Source organism: Telmatherina bonti (assembly GCF_933228915.1).
Source record: "Telmatherina bonti genome assembly, chromosome: 16".
Lineage (NCBI taxonomy): Eukaryota > Metazoa > Chordata > Actinopteri > Atheriniformes > Telmatherinidae > Telmatherina > Telmatherina bonti.
Window position 1 is genome coordinate 23,748,916 of NC_136614.1, and position 13,425 is coordinate 23,762,340.

General features: G+C 38.3%; 1 protein-coding gene across 1 annotated transcript in view; it reads left to right on the top strand.

Moving 5' to 3' along the window:
• Positions 1-2,318: 2,318 nt before the first annotated feature.
• Positions 2,319-13,425, top strand: part of itsn2a (intersectin 2a) — a gene marked incomplete at its 3' end in the record, with an annotated part of 32,710 nt that continues 21,603 nt past the window's right edge. Inside the window, exons 1-6 of the mRNA XM_079255300.1 lie at positions 2,319-2,386; positions 8,677-8,769; positions 8,891-8,954; positions 9,409-9,584; positions 9,805-10,017; positions 11,775-11,868. Coding sequence (XP_079111426.1) covers positions 2,380-2,386; positions 8,677-8,769; positions 8,891-8,954; positions 9,409-9,584; positions 9,805-10,017; positions 11,775-11,868 — 647 coding nt within the window. The 5' untranslated portion in view covers positions 2,319-2,379. The remainder of the gene's footprint in view (positions 2,387-8,676; positions 8,770-8,890; positions 8,955-9,408; positions 9,585-9,804; positions 10,018-11,774; positions 11,869-13,425) is intronic.

Below are 13,425 nucleotides of genomic sequence, written 5' to 3' on the forward strand. Positions count from 1 at the left end.
GCCAGAAACAGAAAGGAGCTGAAATTTCTTCAACACGGACTTTATAGAGTATTAAATAAAATGCAAAATACTCTAAAAATTTGGTAAAGTATTTTAACATTTTTGGGAATATATATTCATCCTTGTTTTTGTTTTTTTTTGTTCATATTTTACGTGCTTAATTCATGATTCTGACGCTTGAACATCTCTGTCGTTTGGCTTTGCATGAGTTATCACCAAAGTCATGAATGAATTTGCACCCAGGCAACAGTACAGACATCAAATGCTTGCAAAGGCATGGGCCACAGCGTGTGGTTCATTGCTCTTAAGTGATTGGCTGTGTTGGCATGTGCAGACAATGATTTATACCACAACATAGCTGTAGCCTCCCCTTCAGGAATTCACATAAAAAAAACAGGGAAGCCAATCCTGGAGCAACAGTGTAACAGGATCAAGAGTAGCACAGAAATTCAATGGGAGTCTGTAAGAAGGGATGGAAGATGAATAAGAAATGAAGGAGTTAGATGGGAGGGAGATGTTTGGAAAATGGTGAGAAGGAATGATTTGGTGAATGCATAGAGTAGATTGTTGGAACCAGACAGGTCACTGTTATTGATGAGAGGTCTTTATTATTATTATTATTATTATTATTATTATTATCATCATCATCATCATTATCATCATCATTATTATTGGTTGAGATATGGATTATATATTACACAAATTAAATAAAAGTGAATGATAATTAGCCCTGCGATGGACTGACGAGCTGTCCAGGGTGTACCCTGCCTGTCGCCCAAAGCCGGCTGGGATAGGCTCCAGCTTCCCCGCGACCCTGAATTGGAATAAGCGGTTCGGAAAATGAATGAATGAATGAATGAATGAATGAATGATAATTAGGGATGCACCAATCTACTTTTTGGGAGTTCTGATCGGATACCGATATCTGAAATTTGAATATTTGCTGATATCAAATCTGTTTATGTGAATATTATTGTGACTATGGTTATTATTGCTGTTATAACTGTGGAAGATTTCATTAGGCTGTGATAAATTACCCCATCCTTTCTGAAGTTATCTCACCAATACAAATATAATAACATTACAGATCTAACAATTTCAACAAATTTTATTTTGATTTGGCACATTTTACCTAAATACAACTATAAATGTGTGGTTTGGAAACAAAGATCCAGCATTTAGTGCAACAAAAAAATGTCACATTTTAACATTCAAGGCATTTGTTTCTTTTAAAACATGTCCAAAGCATGTCATTAAACACGTCTGCGCTGGCTTGACTATCGAGTATCGGTTGTGGTATCTGAACACTTTTTATTAATACCAAGTGCAAGTACACACGCATTGAGCCGATACCAATACTGATATCAGTATCGATGCATCCCTAGTGATAATAGAGGGAAACTACATAAAACAAAGTAACTGTCAATTTGTTGACAACAAACATAAATGGTCAAGAAAACAGGGAACATATTAGTAATTAAACTGGAAAATGATTTAAAAGCAACAGTGAAGCCAGTTTCTAACAAAAATAAGAAGAAGAAGAAAGACAAATACAGAAAAAGAAACATACATTGCTTCTGTTTTAAATTGAGAAAATATGATCTGGATGGTTTTTCCTGTTAAGATGCATATTGTTGCCATGACCACCACATCTGAAAAATCCCATATTTCCCTTTAAATGCTTAAGCCTGGATGACTGTTTTTATACAGTTTCCAGATCACTGTGTGGGGCATTTGACTGTAAAAAGCAAGTTAGGAGAACATTTGGGCTGTCAGACTGGGGGCGCTTAACAGGATGAGTCATATTTAATGTTGTCTGGAAACAGCTGCATATTTGCTGTATGTTGGCAGTGATACAAATATTCATGAACCAGACAAGCCATGTGTGGAAATGCAGAGCCACCAAGACTTTGAAAAGCTCGAGCCTTCACCTGCGATTTCAGGCAATAATAAAGCTTCTTTTCTCATAGACCACAATCAATTCTCCATCCTCTCTATCTGTTAGCTGTCGATCCTCTCAGTGCTTACTCGGCTGTATTGGCATTGTCTGTCTCTTCTTTCTTTTCTCCTTTCCCATCTGTCCCTCCGTCCCTTTGTCATCCCTCACCGTGTTACCCGTTCACTGTATCTGCCTTCCACTGTTTTAACAAGGACATAAAATATTTTTGGGAGGGCCCTTTTCCCACATTTGTATCATTTTTCTCCTCTGTCTCATTTATACACACACATTCCTCACTTGTACCCCCTTACTTTGCTGCACACACACACACACACACACAATCACATGCGGATCTTTTGCTCTCTGTCTCTGCAGATGTCTGAGAGCTAGCCAGCTGAGTGGAGGATTTCCCTCTCTGCCTGTGCTTTCCACCTGCAGCCATGAATGGTAAGAACACTGTTTGTGTCCACACCCTGCACATCATAAGAAAAAAAAAATTAAATCAGCTTCGGGGCAAATGTCTGCATGCAGTAAGAGAAGAATAAGGGGGGGGAAAAAAGAACAAAGACCAATAAATATCTGTTGTGTTCAGATCTTTTTAAAAATGTAATCTTCCCCCAGGTCTGAATCTGTTGTGGGGTTTTTTGTGTTGTCTCTCTGTTGAGTGTGAATGTTTGTCCCAAACGCAACGTGTGAGGTGTGAGATCATGTTAATGGGATATTGATCCTCGATGAGTTAGGAAGATAAGACTAACTAAGCCCATGTACAGTTTTTTTTCCCCCTTTGTTCTGGAAATTACCTTGATGTTGCATTAGCACTTTCTGGAAAAGAAGTCTTAACAAAAATGACTTTTTGCTTGATATTAACAAAATCCTACATCAGTTTGTCTATGTTTCCTTGCAGACTGAAAAGTGGCAAGCCTTTTTTGTCACCATTGCAAACCATGATGCTCAGTACTGTGTGAATGTGTGTGTTAATCCTCTTGTTTCCATCCAGTGATTGCAGAACATAGTTGCCGTCCCACAAGGCTCTCTGTGGGAAATGGCTTAGAGATAGAGCATGTGTGTTTGTGTGTGTCAGATGCAGCTCATGCACAGATTTAGCATTTTAGGAAAGTGCCAAACCACACAATTACTGTTTGTTAATTCTTTTTACGGAAGAGATGTAAGACGGCATCAAAACAGAGTCGGGAACTCAGGTTCTGGTATGTTAGGAGCTTTTTTTTTTTTTTTTTTGTGGGCTGCACCTTCATTAATGCATTTTGTCTTTACATTTCAAAACCAGTTGGAGGGTAACAAACCACCATAAGGAAGAGGAGTGTGTGTGTGTGTAGACTCAAACACTGCAGTGTGCAATGGCCATTGATCCAGCTGAGCTATCTGAAGCATCAAGCTGCCCTCCTCAAGTGAAGTGTTTGATATGTAAACAGTCCAGAACTCAGTGATGCGGTCTTCCTCAGCGGACTGAAGCTGGGCGTTTGGGGGATTGGCTTAAAATGTCTTCTGACTAAGGACTTTGGAGCACCTTGACAACAGCGCACAGGCTGATGAAGGGAAGAGACATCCCTAAGGCAGAGGCTCTTTGTGCAGCAGCTGCCAAGGAGGCAAGATATAAAACAGGTGGTGAAATTCTGCGCAGGTGACGTTCCTTTGGAAGCCATTCTGTGTGTGTTCAGTTTTGTTTTTCTGGGTTTGGACTCTGTTATGTTGTGTCAATATTGGCTGAAGGGCTCTTGTGTATTCTGTTAGGGTTTGTGTTCCAGTTTGGTGCACTTGGTGTTGTTTTTATATACTTCTCCTGCCAGTGATGCAGTTCGGACAACAGTCTGCAAGAGTCAAAATACTGCTGGATCATTTAAAAACACTGGAAAAAATTGTAGTTTCACCGAAAAACTCAAATCATTCTTAATCAAAAAAGTCTAGATCCTGCAGATAATTCATATTTGACACAAAACCTGCTGTAAGTTAGGAAATCTCACGCTCAGAGTCTGAAAACTGACCGTGAGCCTCTAGGGATTTCAACCTTTCATGCTCAACTGTTAACTTTACTTAATTTCTTTATTATTTTTCTTTTACAAGGTCTCTTCTCTTTCCTATTACTGGTCCATATTTTTTTTAATCTTTTTTTTCCAGTCAAAGCTACAGGTGACAAAGTGGTAGTAGTGATTGTCTGGTGCCACAATGAAAGGTGTTCCTCACACGATGGCACCCCCATTCACCTGGGGTGCAGTCACGTCCTGTTGTTTTTTCTCTTTTTTTTTTCTCTTGACATCACTGGAAAATGTCATGAAGCAAAGCAAAGGTGGTGGGATAATTTCTTAAGGATTTAAAAGAAAGATGACCACCCTACAACCACATGTACACTAAGTTGTGATCTTGGGTTTGTTTGTGAAACCTTTCCAGTTCAGTATTTTTTTAAACAAGAACATTAAGAACTCTGCCAATTTTATTATTGCACTGTTTTATCGGGGATATAAATATCATTTTATAAAATATTACTTCAATATCAAGGTTGTGAAAGTAGAAAGAAAAAACCCACTAGTGTGAGATACAGAATATTGTTTATAAAAGCCTATCACAAGCTGCTCAAACACCTCACTGCTTACCTTCACTTACACTTATCCCAATTTGTACAACTACATGAAAATATTTCACATTTAACCCTTAAAGCCTGACATTAGAAAAAAAGTGGGGAGAAAATTTCAAAATTTTTACTCTAAAACTTATAGTTAGCCATTTAACAAAATCTATAAAAAGAGATTGTGTTTTTGCCATTTATTACTGTGTGATAGATTTGAATTAGTGTAGTGTGTTGTGGCAAATTTTTTACCATAAAGTGACACAAAATGTCTCAGAAACTGTATCAAATGTTTGGATTTATAGGCTTAATGCAGCAGTTTCAAGGAATTGTGGGTTGAGATAATTTCTTTTCTTGGATCGATCATCAGGGTTTCTTACGCTGAAGGAGATAATAAAAGAATCACTCAAGCTAGTTTATTTACCTTATAGAGAATGGCTCTTATGGAGGCTGGCACTCAGATATTTGGTTCCTAGAGGAAGGTTTCTAAGCACAAATACTATCTGAAAATACAGAGTGTATACTGGCAACTTCCAGAACTTAAAAAGAGCCAGTGTGTAATAAAAGATAGCTAACAAAAAAAAACCTGCAGTTTCTTAACTTTATAAAAACCAACTGTATTGTATGTGATACATACAGTCTGAGACATTTTGCATCACTTTATGGATACAACTTTGTTGTTGTTGAGCACAATCTGATACCTCTCTTCTGCCCCATAATAGATACAGAAGGTTAAATTATAATAATTTGGACATATCACATACAATAATAGTAAATTTTAAACATCCTCCCAAATAAATGGTTAATTTTTTGTAACATTTTGTGAACACGCCAAATAAAGACCTCATACTTTTCTTACCATTTCTTTATGAATCTGGCTTTTAAATGGTTGTTAGCCACTTGGTGCATGCTTATGAACCCAGTCAAACGGCATCCTCATTTTGTATGAGTTAAGCATTGTTACAGCAAAGCACTTGATCCAACTATGCCTTTATGTCTTTTTTTTGTCTTTTATGACAATGGTATGGGGGATTTCTTTATTCTTTTTATCATAAAACTAAGCTGTTTATATTGTAAAGTTAAAAGTTGTTCATATTTGAGGATGTAGCTGCTTCAACAGGTTAATGCAATGTTAGCTCCCCAAGAGTTACATCCATCCTTTGCATGACAGTCATGCTCTCAGTCACAGAAATTAGTGATGACCATCACGTATCAAAACCATTACTTTACTACAGTTCATTTGGTACCACTTTATAATCTAGTTAGGCTTCCATCTGGTTAAAATAAGTACCTTCTGCTACAACCTGGCTTGAGTTACAGCTATGTGGAGATTGAAATTAGTTTAATTTCCGTACCTAACAGAACAGCCTCTTCCGTGTTAGATTTTATGCATTAGTAATTCAGAAATCTGGGGCCTTTTCTTTTCTTTGTTTTTTTTCCATGGAGTGGCCATATGTTTCCAGCAGCACAAATGTCAAGTTATAACGGACTCCTATGAATGTTGCCGCTGCTCTGTAAGAAGCTTTGCATTGCCCCACTTAGTCACAGAACATTCAGGCTTTCCTGATAAACACTGAGTAAACTGACAGCCTGTGGATGAGGCGATGCTAGCAACATGTCCCAGTGGCACTGTGCTAAATATCATCTCCCTTTCTCACTTTGAATGCTTCTAAATGGGAGCTGTCAAAAGCCAGTGAGACAATGTGAAGCGTACTCACATATCTGTGTGAGATTAATTACTTCAGACTACTTTGCTTTTTTTCAATGGCAGCACTTTCACGGCCGATGCCCGATGTAGGTCAGGCGCTACGAGCTGCTAACATTAGCTTGGTAAAGGGAAACGTTTTCACCTGAACAGGTGTTGCTCAGGTGTGTTTGAATAGTGAAACCAGCTCAAAGCAGTAGTCCAGGGCTACTAGCATGCTTTAATCAGGCTAATAGCCTTGCATAATCAGATCATATCTCCCCATGTTTGAAAAGATTAGAAACTTCTTTTTAACTCCACAGATGCTCCTCTTTAATCTCTTTGGGTACATGCCGTGCTGTTACTGGAACTCAGCACTCCATTGTGTCATTCCGCGGATATGTATGTGAAATATTTGTGTGTGCGGTCAACGAGAGCTGGTGGATTGTTTGGGTTAGTGCTGGGGTGGAAGTTCCATCATGGGCAGGGTGGTATTTCCTGAACCTGCTGAATAAATTACAGCCTAGATACCATATCTGTGAAGACTTGAATTAGCCTGAGAAATGATATTCTTCTCCTGTTGTCTGGGAAAAATGCAATTCTTGTTTGTCTAGTTGAATGTTTCCCAACTACCAAGGATAAAAAGTGAGAAAGGATCCCTCAAGGTTTATTTCTCATATTGAGAATTTTTGCAGCACTGGCAACCCAGTAAGTTAGTACGTATAACATTAAAAGTTGTCAAGAAACAACTCGATGTCTTTAACAGGGTCATGGGAAGCACTCTTGTCTCATGGTCTTAGATTTGTTGTGATGCTGAATTACATACCAAAAATCTATCATTGAGATTAAATTTACTGTATTTTATTGAATTACAAATGTTAAAATTGCAAAACCAGTCCATAGTGAGACAAGTTGGACCCGTTCTCTTGTCACAAGAGCTCCATGATGTCCTAGATTTTAGAACAAAATGTACATTTTTTGTTCCATTTTTCATACTAGTGTATTATTTTATTTTATTTCATTTTATTTTATTCACATGTTCTTGCATAACCCCTACCGTTATTGTTCATGTTTGGGTAGAACAAGGCTATCAGAGAAAAGGCCACGATGATCTCATCTTCTTCAGCTCTTTATAATACAGGAGTGAAATTTGAATCAGTCTCTTCACTGTGAGTAATGCCCAATCTGTTATCTGACTCCATTCATCCATATGAAACAGTACAGATTAGACAAGATGTGTGTTTACTTTTTTTTCCCCCATCACCAGGCCTTTTAAGTAAATACCATATGTTTCTTTATTTTTTTGGGTTTTTTTTTTTTTTTTACATTCTTCACACAGAAATTAAAGAAATCTGTTTACAGATTTTGTTTGTCATCTTTACCACCACAGTTGCTATGGTAACTGCACATGGCATAGCCAGTCTGTTGAACAGAGGAGAATGAGATGGTCGAGAAGTGAGCTAAAAATGAAGATTTTCGTTTTTTTATTTCAATGTCCCAGTTGAGTCAAGATCATAGTTGTTTTGTTTAGCAAGCCCACTTGTTTTCTCTTATTTGAAATCTTCTTTTTTCCATTTCCATCTTTCCTCTCCATCAATCCTATTATCTGTTTCTATCTCCCCATCTTCCTCATTGTTATTCCATGAATGTTGCAGTTTTTTTGTGTCACCTGTGAATTATTTTTTCAGTTTATAAAAAGCCAAATTTTATAATGTCCTCGGTGTGTTATGATTTGATTGATTTAAAATGTATAATATAATATTTAAAATATGTCCCTAATGATTAATTAATTATAATCATCCCTTCATTAAAATCATCTTGTGAAGCTGAATAATGAATTCTTGCACAGATTGGCTGCCTTCATATTTAATTTATGGCTAATGTTGAAATTATCTTGAGATACTGTGTGAGCAGAGTGAGGTGAAAAGTAGCTGAGTGGCCAGTTTTATACATTAATCATCTTTCAGAGTGGGTTTAGTAGGGATCCATCTGAGAGGAAAGTCATTTAGGATGGGAATTATGCACACATTTTGGATGGTCAGATAAAAAATAGTCAACTAAATCTGCCCTTAAACTTACTGTTATTAGGATCTGTTGTAGACTTTCAATGTACTGATTGTATTTGTATACAAGAATACAACATTACAAGAATACTTTATTCAGCCCCGAGGGGAAATTTTATGTTGATAGGTGGATCAGAACTCACTCAAAATCGGTCAAATTTGTTAAAGCTTTGCTTTGTTATATTAACCCATAAGAACATATATCATACATATGGTTTCTGAGACATTTGGCAACGCTTTATGGGACAAACTTTGCTGGAAATCCTGTGGAAAATCTGATCTTTTTTGCATGGTTTAGGTTTCTATGGGTTATTTGCAAATACGCCAATAGAAATGTTCTTGTCCAGTTCTGATTATGTATTTTTTTATGGAATTATCGCCAACCAGCCCTTATTGTCTTTGTTTTGTTCAGGTGGAGCCAGCATGTGGGCCATTACGACAGAGGAGAGGGGGAAACATGACAAACAGTTTGACACCCTCGCCCCGACCCTCGGCTACGTCTCAGGTAGGCTGTTGTGGCAACAAATGGACTCGATAGTTTCTACTGAATAACACTTGGCGGTATTAGTAACAGAGCTGCATTTGATTGCTATAGAAGCGCTCATGTGATTGTTGTTTCTCTGCAGGAGAACAAGCGAGGAAATTCTTCCTGCAGTCTGGCTTGCCTTCTTCTGTTCTAGCTGAGATTTGGTAACTAAAAGTTTGGTGAATTATTTTCAGAAGTCACTGCGAAGCTACATCCATTGGGTCAGTAGGCCCCAGCTTTGTCTTTGGACAGTCAGTTTAGTTCATCAGCCTGTTTTCAGCTTCCTGTTGAGGACTTGTTTCCTTTGCAGCCTGCCACACCTAGTAAACTGTGTTTGCAAGAGAGGGGGGTGAAAGTGTTTGTGTGTGTGTGTGTGTGTGTGTGTGTGTGTGTGTGTGTGTGTGTGTGTGTGTGTGTACTGTAATTAGAACACTATGTGTGGAGGTTTTTGTGTAAGAAAAAAAAATGCCACTGGAATTCAATCCCACCAGGACCCTGTCCCTTGTGTAACTTGAAATTTCTATTGTCTCAAAAAAGGGAAAAGGAGCAGAAGGAATGTACAGTTTGCTGTAAACAGATTGCTATGTGTGCCAAAGTTCCCCTTTTTCCTTCTGGTAGGAACCTAGCTGACATGGACAGTGATGGGAAGATGGACAGATTGGAGTTTTCCATCGCGATGAAGCTCATTAAACTCAAGCTTCAGGGGAGGAATTTGCCCTCTGCCTTGCCAATCATCATGAAACAACCTCCTGCTTGCAGTAGTAGCTCAACCATCCCTTCATCAGCAAGATTTGGTAAACTTCCTCTCAGAAGTGTCTCTTCTTTAAAACTAATCGTAATCACATATTTAAGAAAATGCTAAATGTTGGCACCTCAGTTCTCTTTTATGCACAAAGTTACGCTAGGTTAACAAAATGGCATAAACCCATTTTTAGAAATAAGCTGTCATGTTGTTTGTCTTCTAAATAGCCCTCATTATCTCCTCATGTTTACTTGTGTGTTTCCTCCATGTAGGAATGGGATCAATGCCAAACCTGTCAATTGGTCTGTCATCCATGTCCACCATGCCCATCCTAACACCCATCCCTGTTAACCCCCCTTTGCACTCTATTCAACCCCTGATGCCAACGCCTGTGACTCTGCCCCTGATCACCTCATTTGGACCTTCTGGGCTCCCCAATGGCAACGTCAGCCTCCTCACTCCACCTCTTGTTCCTAACAATGCAGGTTGGTTCTGCAGTAGAACCATTCCAATTTTGTTCTTGGATGAATCAAGATAGAAACGATCAGATCAATTATTACCAGTTCATTCAAACTTAAAATAAGCTCAAAAACACTCGTTGGAATATAAAGCCTGGAGAGATTGGTTTTTATTTTTCCCCCTTTGCTTTTTTTTCCTTCACCCTCATTTGCATGTTTGTGCGTGATGGAGTAATTACATACAAACAAATGGTCAACACACAGCACTGATGTTTGCTCTAAATGCGCTGAAGTCAGCTCCTAAGGTTGCAAAGCCACAACACTGGTCTTCACTTGTATGTCTGTGAATTACTGTTGATATTAACTTGTGCACAAGAACAGAAAAACAGTGTTTGTTTAAGCTGCAAATGGTCCAGACAGCTGGTTGCACCTGTTACCAGTGCTACAAATGTTTAAACTTTACAAGAGATGGAAATCAAAGAGAAAATATATAAATAATCCTAATGATCTGTGCCTTTACTTGAAAGTGCCCTGACAGGAAAGATGTTGGAGAGGGACAGAGTTAGAGACAAGGGGATTAAACAAGGACCATCTTCACTGAGGAGTTTCAGCCTGTGCACAAGCATTTCATACCACGTAGTTCCATGCAGATTATTTTTACTTACAGTATCTTCCCTCTTTTACTACTGCTCTTCTGCCAGCTACCAAAAACAATTAAAATTCTCATGTCAATAAGTAGAACAACAGGGTCAGTTATGCAGGTCCCAAGCATGACGGCTGCTGTTGTCATGATGTGGTTTTGTTCGGTGCCTTAGTTTCTGGTTTCCTGTTTTATTTTGTAGTTTTTCCTGTTTAGTTCCCTTGGTTCTTGGTTAACTTCATAGATTTCCTGTTCATTTAGTTCACCTGGTCTTGTTTCAGTTCATTCCGTTCACCTGTTTCTTGTTTGGTTTTCCTGTGTATTTATACCACTCAGTTTCACTCCTTGGTTGTTGGTTCATTTATTAGTTTGTTAGTTTTGCCCTCATCTTGTCCCGGAATAAATCTGTCTGAGTTCTGCATACTGGCTTCCCTCATCTCTGCAATTGGGTCCACACCACATCTCCACTGCTTTCGTGACAGCTGTAACATAGTGAGAATAAACACAACCGCACTTTAAATCTTGGGTCTTCAGGGGGGTGCGTAAGTGTAGGCATATGAGCTGGATGTATAATAACAGCTTGTATAACTGCATATAAGTTCAAAGGAAGTCAGTGATAGTAAGTTTGTTTAAACTTATGCAACGCTGTCAAATTACAGTATTATATTTAGAGTTCTCTTTTTAATTCCATGCTTTCTCAATCTCAGTGTCTCAGTGTATCAAATAGTTTTTGTGTGTAACTTGAGCAGTCCACAGAGTAGCTTTGAAATGACTCTTACTGTATATGAAGTTCCCTTCCTCTTTTTTGCCCCCTCCCTGCCAGTGAAAATGTATCTCTGCCACTGCCCAAGAGACTAACCCTCTTTAGCGTAGCGTTGCTGGCAGCCGCAGTCTCTTTGTTTATGGCCAGATGTCAGTCACCTTGCTGCTACAGTGCCGTGTGATGTGACTGTAAAATATGGTGAGATAAGACTGGACGTATGCACACTCAAGGACAACTACACTCAAATAAGCGTCTACACTTTGTCATAATGATTTAAGAAAAGCCGGTTCACACTGTTTGTACTTACAAATGTACAGTAAAATATTAGATTGAGTTTTAAAAAATTATTTCTTATTAAACTGCCTTCTATCTTCTTCTCAGGGCCCTCTCTTAGTGGTTTCTCCTCTCCTATGGCTTTCTCTCCATCCACGGGCATGTCAAAGGCCAACTCTTTGCTGGATTTGGGGTCAAGCAGGTGAGAACATAGATGTCAGCAGATGTGACGCTGATGTGAAGCAGAAACATGAATTGTGAACGATGGAGTCTTTTCAGTCAAATACAGCAAACAGTGCCTTTATTTCTGCGCTTCTACTTTGGAGGGACGAGTTGAGAATCAGAACACAGGCAGAGATGAAACACTTAGATAACGCAGAGGGAGCAGGAAGGGCATTTTGAAATCAGATGCTCTTGTTGGCAGCAGCAGGAAGTTGACTTGTTTTTTGAGTCATGCAAACAGAACTTGAATCCAGTGGTTTCCCTGCAGAAAGTTCATCATTAGGACTGTGTTTCCATTTATTTTGTTAGCCGTGCCATTTGGTTTGGTTTTTAATATGAATGAATGGATTTAAATAATTTTACAATGTGGCATAAATACTCATGTTATCCAAAAATGTGTAATATCTTATACCGTCTGTTTGGCTTCCTGACTTCACCTTTAGTCTCACCGCGAGACAGACATTTAATTTTTTAGTAAAATATCTGCATGTGATACATGTTTACTTAGCATGTAGTCTTCTGTAGTTATATATGACAGCATGTAAATGTAAACATGCTAATGTTTGCTTTCAGCTTATGTCAAAAGGACACCTAAAGTCATATTGCTAGCAGGGCTAGTAATCTTTTTTAAAACTCAACAATGAAAAAAATGTAGATTGAAATTGTTTGAAAAAAAAGAAAAAAAAGTGTTAATGCGACCTTGTCTCCTGAGAGTTTTGTCACTTTTAATACTGTCATAGATGTTATCCACAGTTTAAAGTTAGGCGCTGCAGTTTATTAAATGAAGGAAGAAATATGAGTTATATAAAAGGGGTTTGTACTTTTTCATACATGTCAGTCAAACTCCCTTTTGTGCTCTTGTGTAAAGCGATTAATCTCTGCCTGGAAAAGTTACAATAGTTGTATGTAATGAGGGGGAAAGAAAGAAGAAACCAGTGTGTTGAAGGTTTTGTGTTGTTTCTCTGAGAGCAGATTTCTTTGGGTATCTAATAACCTTGATCCTCCTTTTGGTTTTATGCTCAGTTTTCAGAAAAGGAAGGGAGGAAGACCAAATTTCACTTTTTACAATGGCATAATGCCTGTCTTACCTCAGGTGGATGAGGTGAAGCGGGTGTCCTGGGAAGTAAATACAGGCCGATCCACCCAGATCACTTTTACCCTCCTAATATCATGACATGAAATATCTTCTCTGGGGTTACAGGATTTTTAGTTTTGAAAGCTATATTGGTATTTTTAAAACCATATGTAGATTTTGCACCACTAATTAGCACACACTCCTTAATACAGACACAGGGGGGGAAGGCTGAGGGAGTAGTCTACTCTATTTTCCATTTTCTTCTTTCTAATTCAGTTCTAGTTTCCATTCAGCAACAATAATAAGAAAGGAATACATTCATCTCAAATAACCATCATAGATTAAGCCTGACCTTTTTTTTTGCTGTTCTTGCAGAAGCTTTGCTTGTTGAAAAAACAGAATGGGTGGTTAGCATAGCCGGAGAGAATATTGGGGTCTTGTTTCTGCAAGTCATTGTCTATG